At 48.3% G+C, this 11,832-nt stretch overlaps 4 protein-coding genes across 4 annotated transcripts; 3 read left to right on the top strand and 1 right to left on the bottom strand.

Moving 5' to 3' along the window:
* The first annotated feature begins 14 nt into the window (after positions 1-14).
* On the top strand, positions 15-1,443 carry VE01_03463 (uncharacterized protein). Its single transcript, XM_018272953.2, has one exon. The coding sequence runs from the start codon at positions 67-69 to the stop codon at positions 1,003-1,005; it is 939 nt and encodes a 312-aa protein (XP_018132249.2). The 5' UTR covers positions 15-66; the 3' UTR covers positions 1,006-1,443.
* VE01_03462 (uncharacterized protein) lies at positions 1,439-3,438 on the bottom strand. The gene is made up of 3 exons (XM_018272952.2): positions 3,204-3,438; positions 2,226-3,033; positions 1,439-2,128 (listed from the first exon to the last, which is right to left on the bottom strand). The coding sequence occupies exons 2-3, from the start codon at positions 2,512-2,514 to the stop codon at positions 1,524-1,526; spliced, it is 894 nt and encodes a 297-aa protein (XP_018132248.1). The 5' UTR covers positions 2,515-3,033; positions 3,204-3,438; the 3' UTR covers positions 1,439-1,523.
* Positions 3,439-3,690: 252 nt separating this feature from the next.
* On the top strand, positions 3,691-5,877 carry VE01_03461 (uncharacterized protein). The gene is made up of 3 exons (XM_018272951.2): positions 3,691-3,770; positions 3,820-5,549; positions 5,592-5,877. Exons 1-3 carry the CDS (start codon positions 3,761-3,763, stop codon positions 5,814-5,816), a joined length of 1,965 nt encoding a protein of 654 aa, XP_018132251.1. The 5' UTR covers positions 3,691-3,760; the 3' UTR covers positions 5,817-5,877.
* A 3,542-nt stretch (positions 5,878-9,419) lies between these two features.
* Positions 9,420-10,851, top strand: VE01_03460 (uncharacterized protein). Its single transcript, XM_018272950.2, has one exon. It carries the CDS (start codon positions 10,057-10,059, stop codon positions 10,663-10,665), a length of 609 nt encoding a protein of 202 aa, XP_018132250.1. The 5' UTR covers positions 9,420-10,056; the 3' UTR covers positions 10,666-10,851.
* Positions 10,852-11,832: the final 981 nt, after the last annotated feature.

Below are 11,832 nucleotides of genomic sequence, written 5' to 3'. Positions count from 1 at the left end.
AACATCCAAACATAATCCAACCTCGTGCTCTATATCTATCTTTTGCAAGCTGAACTATAGTTGTCTATGTACGACATGTATGCTTTGACAGGCTGCTCTGGGAAGTTGGGGGGTGCTATCCTCAAGGCAATTCTGAATTATGGCCTCATCCCTGCGGACCAACTTGTGATTTGCACCTCATCCAAGCCTTCCGATACCCAATGGGACTCTGTTAAATCACAAGGGGCCCAAGTGCGCCAATCCAACTATGATGACAAGCCATCTATGGAGAGCGCGTATTCGGGCTGCACCAAGCTCGTATTGGTCTCGTCGCCACGTATCTCCATGGACTTCAACAACGCTCCTCATGGGGAGGGTCGCGAAAAGCATCACTTTGATGCGATCGATGCTGCACGGAAGGCTGGTGTAGACCACATTTATTATTTATCTCTGGCATTTGGATCGGACTCCAAGGCTGGAGTTATGCGGGCTCACAACCGCACCGAGGAGTATCTCTATGGCTTGAAAGATGTCAAGTTCACAGTCATTCGCGAAGGGTTATATAACGAGTCATGGCCACTATACTTTGGGAACTATTTCAAACTGAAAGATGATCCTCGGAAGGAAGTTGTGGTTGCTGGGGATGGGCCGATCAACTGGACACCTATACGAGACCTGGGATACACCACGGCTTTGGTGGTTGCAGATTCGTCGTCGAAATACGAAGGCAAAACATTCAATCTTTCAGCACCGACGGCGACGACACTGGCGGAGATAGCTGAGATCGTGTCTGAGGTCAAGGGTACTCAGGTGAGCTTGAAAGTTGTTTCGAGGGAAGAGTACGTCAGATATTATGTTGAGGACATGGGGATGGAGAGGGGAAACGTGGAGTGGTGGTCTACGAGCTACGATGCTTTGAAGAGCAATGAGTGTCATGTCACGGATTCTACTCTCAGTGATCTTTTGTCGAAAAGGGGGTGTAAGCCTCGGTCGATTCAGGAGACTGTCAGAGCGATGTTGGCCTGATTGTGAATCAGGACAGAGGTCGTGTCAAAAGAGGCCGTCTATCATAGCATCATAGAAGCAGCTAATTACTCTGCTCTGTAGCCCTCAACCGTGTTTTGTATTGTGAAAAGTGGTTCGGCCTCAATCGCGTTCAGGATGACATGTGTATGCAGCTTGGATATAGCGAGGAGGCTGGATCAAAGGGATCAATCAAGCTCTCTGCCGTCGGGGAAGTATGAGAGTTTCTTTATGTGTCTGTATCAGCTAAGGATATGCAGCTGGTGCTGAGACTTTGGGTGCCATTTCCTCCATCTACGGCGCACATGCAGCTGAACGGATCGGCCCGAAGCCCCCAAAACTAAACATTTTTAAGGTTAAAAAACACGACTTTGACACATCTACCAATGGACGGAAACGCGGATAAAATCTTGGTCGCATATAAATATAAAGTAGACAGGGAAATACCAAATAGTTGCTAAATCGCTAAGCACACCCGTAACTCCATATGTACATGTAATTGTCCTTCGTTATCATACCAATCACCGTTCCGCAGGCAATTCCTGGTAGTACTCTATTGGATGAGGCGCAGCGGGTAGTTCAGAAGCATTCCCCCCCCTCGCAGGCATTTCATACTGCGGCACCTGTGCAGCAGCGGTGTATTTTGGTTCTGGGCCAATCATCTGGGCTGCTGCTACTTGCTGCTTTCGACGGCGCATGAAGAAGAATATTAGGCCGGCTATCGCGATCGCAGCTGCGCCACCAACTCCGACACCAACACCAATTGGGAGAGCATTGCTTTTGCTCTTTTCCGAAGTTGGCGTTTCAGTGGGCGTAGTTCCTGCTGTTTGCCCTGTTGTTTCCCCTGCTGCTGCCCCTCCGTCCGTCGTTGTTTCCTTTCCGGCGGTTGTTGTTGGGGGTGTTGTTGTTGTGGTTGTAGAGTCGCTGGTTGGAGTTGTTGTCGCTGTAGTCTTCGTAGTCTTCGTACTTGAGATGGATGTGACCCCAAAATCGATAGTAGTAATGATACTACCAGCCAGAGCCGACACAACTTGGGTAGAGTTATTGCAATCACATCCTCCAAGGCCGTAGCAACACCATTTGTTCGGGCCTTGATTTGGGCAACTATACACGCCGTCGCCAGTAACTATTTGACTGTTAGCATCAGGACTATGAAAGCTGGACGCCAATGCCGATATGACGGTTATAAAGGCAAGAACACCCTCGCAGTTGGACAGGCTTACCAGCAAAGCAAGCAGAGAAGCAACTCGGGTCTTGGAACGTGGGATCAGTGCAACCGTGCCAGTACCAAGGAGTTATTCCTTGCTCTGCATCGGGGCCAGGATGGCAGAGCCCATTGGTGTAGCAGATATCACCCGGTCGGCAGCACGCGCTCACGGCGGCGTCGGGTGCACAATCATAGTAACTCGTACTTTCAAAGCCATTAGACTCGTAGCATATTTTCGACTGAACGTGTTGAACCTGCGACAATAGGCAGGCGACAAGAGTGACTGCGCGGAGAGTTGAGGCCATGGAGAAGGTTAGACGGGCAGTGGAAGCAACAGGCCAAGAATTGGGTGGGAGTTGTGGTATCAATTAAATTGTGGAGCGAGGGACCTGTCGAACTTTAAAGAAGAGGGAGCGTCCGTCGGGTACCATCCTCACTAAAGGAGGAAGGGGAAGCTGAGGTGGCTGAGAAGGATTCGACACCCGATACTGCCGCGCTTAAATGAGAAAAACGATTGGGTTGGGGTTCAGAGCCAATCGTTGGATTGGATGAGAGCTAATTTCTCACCCCTACAAATGGGAAAAAAGCTACTATATGAGAGGGTAAGCCGCAGGGTCAGTGCAGAACTGAGGCTGAGTTTAAAATTGCTGTGTTCCCATTGTGTTGCCGGTGAGAACGCGTGCCTTTGGAATGAGGCCCTTGGCATGCTAGGCCTTTGGACTGATCATGGAGTCTGTCCATTATCTCAACGTTGATGGCGATTGAAACCGCGTGGGAACGCTTTCGAGACCCAAAGCTCTTCAGATATGAAACCCATTCCTTCGCTGAATCAGTCCCAAGTCAGCATTGAACCCCTGAAATCATGGAATGAGACATCCACTCTCACTTGGGTAAGCTTATGTCACGTGCTGCGCGTTGCCATCTTGAGGCTCCATGTCCATGCACACGCCTGTTTCCCATGCTCCTGCGTTGCTTGGTAAGGAATTTCACGTACAATTTGGCTTCGTTGAGACTCCACGGATTTTGTTGTTCCGTCAAAGGATTCGGGAACCCAAAAATGCCTTCGCTGGGACTTTTGCGAAGCAGCTCATCTTGGGTGTAGTTTCCTCTAGTCCTAGCGGAGCGGTGGGATAGTAAACATACAAATAAATATAGTTACAGATTGAGATATAGCTGTCATTATCATGAACTCAAATTTCAGTGCGTTGGGTGTTTGAGAATGAAGAAAGTATTCCGATGAGTTCGGTGGTATATATGTTGCTGGGCTTACAATTTTGGCTTTACAGGCACGCGGCTGCCAACTTTGGCCTTGCTGGAACTTGCCGTGTATCAATCAGCCAAAATTGTATGTGGAGTGACTTCCGAAGTGCCAGACATTTAACCTTCCACAAGCACCAAGCTGGCAAAGTACCAACTCAGCCAAATTTAGCTATTGTGATACTTCCAACCGCCCAGACCCTTTGACACGGCGCCGCGTCCCCCGCAAACAAACGCGTCTCCAACACACCACCACACACCACTTGCGCCTCAACAATCAATGCACCACCAACCATGGCGACAAGTACGTTACTATTCTACGATTATGTATATACTGTTGCTGACTTTTATAGATCGCAAGGCCGCGCGCCAACAGCGTCTTCGGGGCGCGCAAACACGAGAACCCCAGGACATCAACTTCGCTTTCACACTTCCCCCTGCCCCGCCAGCACCACGAACAACAAGAAGCGCAGTGACGCCAAGCTCGTCGCGAGCTGCGAGGGTAATTCCGACTAGAGGCCGAGGATCATCTTCATCGAGACGATCTGGAAGTACGCGGAAGAGGATCGAACAGAAAACACCAAGTGACAATCGGGCAGAGAAGCGACAGCGGATCGAGGTGGCAGGTGGGGATAAAACGTCGGCGAGACGACCACCACAGGATACCAAGACTCCAGAGCGGGAAATAGAAGATGAGCTCTCATCCATCAATCCAGTCGCGCTCCGCATTGATGAAGAGGTGACGGAAAGCCCGAGAAATGCGCCTGGAAGTGGCCGGCGACAGCATCTTTCGTCTGATCCAGCTGAGCGAGGGACTCCGACTAAGTTAAAGACGCCACGAGATGCGACACGGACGAGGAAGTCGATGCTGACAGTACCATCGCCAGAGCTTGACGTAGTTGATGAGATTGATGAGCTCTCCCCGGATCAACCAAGGACTCGATCTGGAGAGAAAGAGGTCGACGAACTGTCTCCGGATCAACCAAGGACTCAACGTGGGAAGCGACAGATTGTGGAGGAAACATTGGATGGCGATGCGACGAGTTCTCGACGCCGACGAAGTGCCCTTAAAGAACTGGATACAGTCGAACCTGCAAAGACCCCCAATACCGATGCAGCTAAGAAACGCCGCCGTCGAAGTTCTCGTGAGGAGCCGGACGAACTCGAAGAAGCTGGAGATATTCCCAGTGCCGATGCAACAAAGAAACGCCGCCGTGGAGATGGTCTTGAAGAACCGGAACGTGAAGAAATATCCAATGCCGATACGGCGAAGAAACGCCGCCGTCGAAGTGCTCCCAAAGAACCTAATGCAGTGGAAATTCCCGACACGGATGTGGCGAAGCAGAAATCTCGACGTCGCCGGCGCAGCGCTTTGGAAGAGGAACCGGAAGAGCGAACATCGAAAGGTCAAGAGGTGGCCGAAGAAATCCCCGACGTGGACGAGCAAGAGGAAGCCGAAGAAATCCCCATCGCCGATGCAGCAAAGAAGCTCGTATCCCAACGCCGCCGACGCAGTGGTCTTGAAGAGGCAGAACCAACCCGCAGCAAACGTCGGACGTCTGGGCCGCCAACCAAAGCATCGCCAGCCAAACAACGCGCCCCGAAAACACGCAAACCTACGGGCGCAAAGAGAAGAGGGGCAGTCCCTGTCACCGCATACCGGATGACGCGCCATGATTCAGACTCGGATGACGACATCCTCAACCGCGCGATTCCCTTCGCATCTCGCAGCGGCGTCAATGCTGTCGACGTGCTCGCGCAGGCCTGTGACGAATTCTCTGGGAGCGCTGTCGATGCACTGGGGCGGGGATTGGAGGCAGCAGGTTCGACAGCGGAGAGACGCGAGTACCGAACCAAGCTGCTCGCGGTCGAGGCGTTTGCGGAGGAGGCGCGGTGGAAGCTGATGGAGCTAACGATCTCCCTCGATGCGGAGTATGCCATGAGAAAGCGCGTTCGGGCGGTCGTGAAGGAGAAGGGGGAGCTGCGGGCGGAGTTGATGCGGTTGAGGGCTGAGCGGGAGCAGGTTGCGTTAAAGATGGATGCCGCGAGGATTCAGCATGAGGAGGAGGGGAAGGAGAACCAGGTATGTTATTTTCTAGCGTTACAGTTCGTTGCTAATTTCTAGACTTTGATATCGCTGTCGACAACACTCCACGACGTCGCCCTCGCCGCATCTCTCGGTCGGGACACTACATCGGGCGATTCTCTCGCAAAGCCACCTCTTCCTGTCGTGATCGATAAGGTTGCTGCGATGGCAAGTAATAAGAGTCTGGAGGGAGGATTGTTGAGACGGCTAAAGGAGTTTAATGGGTTTCTCGAGCGCGTCGCAGGTGCAGTTGAGGGGAGATGATTGTATTGTTTAGAGGGAGTGTAGTTATAGTAACGATGACATGAATACAAATGAGATATGCCTGTCCCCGTTGCCCATTCCTATTGCCTGTCTCTATCTCATCTTATTACCCATCCCATCGTCTATATCCATCCTATCTCTATCCCATCCCGTTACCCATTCCTATCCCATCGCCCATCCTCTACCTCTACCGTCCATTCCCACCCCTGATACCTATTCCCTACTACCTATTATCATCGCCGTCGTATATTCCCATCGCCATCCACGTTGCCATTACCCGTCCCTATTTCCGTCGCCTAACACCGTTACCACTCTACGTCGCTGCCTATCTACAACGCATAACAGCACATACGCTAGTACTAGAGACCTTTGTGTTGGGAGTAGTTGAGGAATACGGAGAACCACACACAAAATCGTGTGAAAATCTCTGGCTTCCGTAATAACTCTCTACGGGCAGCAGGGCAGAGGCTTTAACAGTAGAATATAGTAAATAGAACAATATAACGTACATGTATAGCGAAAGTCCTAGACAAGCGAAAGTCCCACTTAGATGCGCTAATGCAACAACTACATAAAACACTACATTTCTCTACTATAAACGATGCCTTAAAAAAATGATGAAAGAGACGTTATGTTAGCCCCCTAGGCTATGAAAACTAACTTAAAGCTAAGCGTAAGAGCTATAGGTAAGCTCTATAAAGTTAACTATAAGAAGCTCTATTACTAGAACTATAGTATACTTATATAACATAATATTCCTACTAATTTATAGAAATTAACTAACCTAGAGGAATTAGTGCTTATTTAATATATACTTAACTTAGCTAGGGTAGGGTTTCCTCCATAGTTATCTATTATTAAAGATATAGTATATTAACTATATACTATATATAACATACTATAAATAGCTATAGTACTATAAACGGACATAGCACTGTAAATAAGTACAGTACTATTAGGAGAACATTAGTTCCTGAACTTATTAAGTAGCGTAGGGCGGAATGGTGGCTATAAGTACTAGGGAGAAGAAGACTTTAATAAATAGTATAAAGTGCTAATCGTCGGAACCGACCCTATTGCATAGGGCCGGGGTAAGCAAAGAGCGTTCGCGGAAGCAAACGGCGTTCGCAACCACCAAAATTTGTAGGTACCATTACATAGTAATTTATATGAAAAGATACTTCAATTGAATAACTACTCGTAATTCTCATGTCCATCCCACTCAAATTCATGCTCGCTCCCACTCCCACTCCCACTCTCACCTTCGCTCTCTGCCTCTGGATCCGGAATTGGGTCTTGGTCCTCTATAGGAATTGAATTGCCAGCTTTTTGACAGGCTTTTACCCTCTTCTTCCGGAGGCGTTCTTGCTTCCGGGCATCAACTCCTGCCCTATAGAGTTGCTTACGGGCCTGGTTGGTAGCCTGACGGGCTATCCGGGCTTCTTTAGAAGCCTCTTTCTCTGCTTCTCGCTCTGCCTTTTCAGCCTGCTGAGCTCGCGCATCCTCTACAGTAAGAGCTCCTCCAATTTGTAGGCGTTTGCGGCTACCACGCCCCCTATTCTTATGGCCGTCAACCTGACGTTGTAGAATTGAGACGTTAAGCTCTTGAAGTTGGCCATGAGCTAATACCACTTCCGTTCCAACAACCCAATTATTATACTGCTGTTGAGAGGGGCTACTAAGTAGGACTGGAAGCGTAACTTTCCAATGCTGTAGTTGCTCTTCAGACTCTTGAAAAGAGGCTGGTATAATAGATGGTAAAGTAGGAGCTGGTTTTGAGTATTTCCGTAGCTTCGCAAGTGCATTATCATAATTAATAGGCCATACTCCTGCCTTTTTAAATGCGTGAATAATAGTAAGCTCTTTAAAAGTCTGCTCTCGTATAGTAGAGAGATCTCTCATAAACGAGCGTATATTATACTAGAGATCAAGGTTCCGTATCGCAGAATGGACTGCTTCGCGGTGCCAGTGCTTGTAAGGCTGGAAAATACCAACATCTAATGGCTGTAGAATATGGGTAAGATGCGAAGGGAAGGCGTAAGTGATAATATTATGCTCTGCTGCATATATTGTAAACTCTGGCGTTCGGTGACTACTATGAGAGTCTAATAATAGTAGCTTAACGTCAGAAGTAGGGGTGCTTTGCGTGTGGAAAATGAAGTGATCAAGCCACTCCATAGCAAGTTGGTCGTTCGTATATCCTGATTCTGATAATAGAACCCGTTCTGTGCCAACAAGACTTGGATGGTACTATGAGTCCATGTGGACTTTGCCTGGAATAATGAGTATTGGCGGAGTAACTCTTCCACTTGCAGACACAACTTCGATTACTGTAATTGAAGCTCGATTCTCAGGACTTCCTGTATATAGCTCTGTAACTCCGTGTGGAACTATCACTTGTTCGCCTCCTGGAATTCCAATCTGAAAGCCAGTCTCGTCCATGTTCCATATAGAATCTACTCCTATATTCCGAGTAGTGATATAATCGTTATAATTATGAAACCACTTTTGAAGAACGCTCTCGTCTTGAGCTTGAACCCGCTGTAGAGCAATAGGCTTCGTTTTTATAATATGAAAATCAGAAAGCTCATTCTTTATGAATTTCGTAAGCCAACTATATGAAGGCGGTGGTTTTAGCCGTCGAATATGGCAAACAGCAGCAAATGTCATCTGCTTCGTTGCTCTAAGCCCTTGATTGTATTGCGTAGTTATCCACTCTTTAAGGGCCTTTGTTTGAGCAATTGTAAGGAGCTTATTATGTCCTCCGCGGCCAACTCGTGTGCGATTAAGTCGAGTAATTGATGATTGAAGCGTTGATTTTGATACTTTGAAAATCCGGCTTGCGGCAGCAACGGATTCAGATGGGTTTGCCGCAAGCCATTCACGAGCATCGGATAAAATAGGGTCTTCCATTTCAATTACATAGTTGTAGTATACAAATTATAAGCTATAGATATGTTGAGGTTATGGATGGGGATACGATACGAAGTGGCGGTGAGCGCTGGCGGCGAACGCCGTTTGCTTCCGCGAACGCTCTTTGCTTACCCCGACCCTATGCAATAGGGTCGGTTCCGACGATTAAATCATAAGTTTATTATGTTTGAAATTAACGTGAAATTAAGTCCTTTAGCTCATGCATACTCTAATAAGAGGTCCTCTAGGACCGCCTGCTACTCTGTTTCTTTTCCTTAAGAAATTGTCCTGCCTTCCTTAATCGTGTTCTATTAAGTAGACTCTATGTGTAGGATCATTACAGTTGGCGACAAGCATTTTAGAGTATGCTGGTTATAGATTTAGAGTGGCTCACATTGTCAAGGATATCTAGACTGCTCTAAGATGCCATAGCTAGAAAGTTTGCTTCTTCTAGTGACCACTGGTCTAGGTGTCTAAGGATGAGTTCGTGTCCCGGATCGGGAGGTACGCCTTTCTGCATCATTTCTATTGCAATGACCCCTAAATGGGTGGTCCCGCGCGGCCATTAGGAACCAGGCCCACAACTTTTAGATAAAGTAGTGAGTGACACGATCCTCAGGCTGATCATCTTAATTCCGCCCACGTCGCCCGCCCTCAGGGCATGAGGCAGTAGTAAAGCTGCTTATTGAACGGGACGATATTGTAGCTGACTCTAAGGACAAGAGAGGCAACGGAGCATGAACTCGTAAACGTCACTTCCTGACTGTACCGACAGCAAGCTGAAATTTCATTCACAGCCCTAAACATCCGACAGCGAATCGTCGCATACCGTTTCAAATAACGATCGGCAAGTCGAAGCCACTCACAAGCATACACGGGCACAGTTTAGCTGCAAAAGAAGCTGATGGCGATCTTGAAATTATGACTGCTGCGGGATATTCTTGGCGCTACTGCATCCCGGAAGCTTGTTGTCGCAGTCTACGACGCGGTAACCGAATATGGCATCGTAGTCTACGACGCGGTAACCGAATATGGCATCGTGTTGGACTGAACCCCCGTCAAAGCTCTGGACCATATGTAGAACAAACCAGGGAGGTGTACCTAAGAAACGTTGGATATATATATACATATACATATATGGTATTGTGAGACACTTGTGGATCGCTGGAAATTTGGACACGAGACGGATTCTAGGTAGATGTTGGCTTGTCGAATGCTATATAAGACGTCCTAATACCCTTCGAATTATCTCCAAACAGCAATCAGATCTGTCGGTGAATTCCTCCTCCAACACGCCTCAAGCCGCCAAAAGTCTTACATTGCCAAAATGGTCGCCCTCAGCATCTTCCTCGGCACCGCCGCCGCACTCGCAACCCTCGCCATCGCGACGCCAACAACCACCGCCCCAACTACAACAGAAGCCCTCGAGCCGCACCTCGACATAATCATGGTCGACAGCCCGCCGAGCGACCCGACGCGATTTCTCCCCAGCGTGCGCTCGCCGCTGTCGAAGCGCCAGCACGAAGAATGCTGGGACAACCACATCACCATCCGCCAGAAGCAGGAGGCGTACGAGAACGACTGCGAGGTGCTGTACGCCAGCATGGAGCGCTCGCACACGACCATCTCTTTCGCGCCCAAGCAGAGCAAGGACTTCCACACCAGCCACCGCATCTGCAAGCTCACCGTCCGCAATCAGCAGGAGGACGGCTGCGGCGTTAAGACGCAAAGCGTGAACCGCGCCACGATCGGCAAGGCCCTCGAGGATACGCTCAGCTCGTGCTCGTCGCTGGCGCAGAATAGCGGCTGGGGGTATATCACGGGGAAGCCGAATCTGGTCTATATTGTCGAGCCGGATCAGATTGCGCCGCCTTCGTATTCGCCTAGTTGCGAGGATGGAGGCTTCCCTGGCAGCGGTAGCGGCGGCAGGCGTTAAGATTCATTAGTGGCTGGGGAGACCTATTCTGGTGGATGAAACCTGGAGCGCGGAAATCTATTCGAGGCGTAGCTTGCATATCTATTAATAAATTGTTGGTGGATCGGAACAGATCTATTGTGTGACTGCCCATGACGTTTATTATTGTAGTCACAGCAAGTGTGAGAGAACCCTCACAAAAGGGAGCTTAATATATATGCCTAGTATTGACCATTGCTTGAGAGCGTAACAAGGCAATCCACTTCTTGCCTCCCGATGGTAAGCCTTTCCTCACAAACTGCTTCCCATTTCCTGGTGTTTCTACGCAACTTGCATTACAGCGGTCGCACTCCATGGGTTTCTTTGCGATGTACGGAGGATAGCACCATTGTGGCATAGCTATTCAATTTTGCCATGATCAACACGTGATCAAACCCGTAGTGTTCACCATCGCTGGCACACGACTGGGCTTGACCCAAATGTGCTACGGGATTATTAGGGGCAGCACGCAGGTTGTAGCACTTCTCCCGCTCTAGAACACCTCGCGTGCTAGCACAGTTGGGTCAGCACGCGAGGCGTGACAAAACACATGTGGCAACCTAGGAACGGCTTTACCCCACTTGGGCTTGACTAGTTCTTAGAACCTAGTGTTCTAGTGTATATAACTTTCCAGCTAATTATGTTGCGTTATAGCTATAACACCTATCTACTACTTAGACAATCCCTAGATAATACCTAGAAGCTCTTTAGACAATCCTAGATCCCCTTAGGATTAGGTTTATATAATTACATTCTTATATCCTCCTCTTAACTAATAACTATAGTTTCTTACATATAGCTTCTTAGCTAATCCCTTGTCTAGCGCTAATGGTAGGGTAAGCTATAACATATTATGTCTAGATATTTATAAAGAATAAGGGAATTCATAGAAGTAAAACTATATAATTAACTAAATAATTCTATTCGTTAGATTTAAAGACTCTGTTCTTTACCTTGTTGCAATAGCGCACTAGTAACTAGGAGGGATCTAATGCTCCTCTAGAAAAGTACGGATAATAGCTAGATGCATCTCTTTCTATGGCAAACCATTGTTAATTAAGCTAAGAATCTAAACTTAGGACACGGCAAGGGTTCTTTAGCTCGGAAACCCAAAACTGCTAATAATTTACTATTACATTACATAGTTAG

This window comes from Pseudogymnoascus verrucosus (genome assembly GCF_001662655.1).
Source record: "Pseudogymnoascus verrucosus strain UAMH 10579 unplaced genomic scaffold scaffold_11, whole genome shotgun sequence".
NCBI lineage: Eukaryota > Fungi > Ascomycota > Leotiomycetes > Thelebolales > Thelebolaceae > Pseudogymnoascus > Pseudogymnoascus verrucosus.
Note: the sequence above shows the minus strand (reverse complement) of the source record. Positions and strands in the feature narration are given on the sequence as shown.

What these genes read in the sequence shown, in the direction of transcription:
- VE01_03461 (XM_018272951.2), top strand. An exon ending in AGGAGGGGAAGGAGAACCAG is followed by an intron (nt 5,550 to 5,591) that starts GTATGTTATTTT and finishes GCTAATTTCTAG; the next exon opens with ACTTTGATATCGCTGTCGAC.
- VE01_03462 (XM_018272952.2), bottom strand. Translation starts at nt 2,514, where the DNA reads ATGGCCTCAACTCTCCGCGCAGTCACTCTTGTCGCCTGCCTATTGTCG. An exon ending in CTTCTCTGCTTGCTTTGCTG is followed by an intron (nt 2,129 to 2,225) that starts GTAAGCCTGTCC and finishes ACAGTCAAATAG; the next exon opens with TTACTGGCGACGGCGTGTAT.
- VE01_03460 (XM_018272950.2), top strand. Translation starts at nt 10,057, where the DNA reads ATGGTCGCCCTCAGCATCTTCCTCGGCACCGCCGCCGCACTCGCAACC.
- VE01_03463 (XM_018272953.2), top strand. Translation starts at nt 67, where the DNA reads ATGTACGACATGTATGCTTTGACAGGCTGCTCTGGGAAGTTGGGGGGT.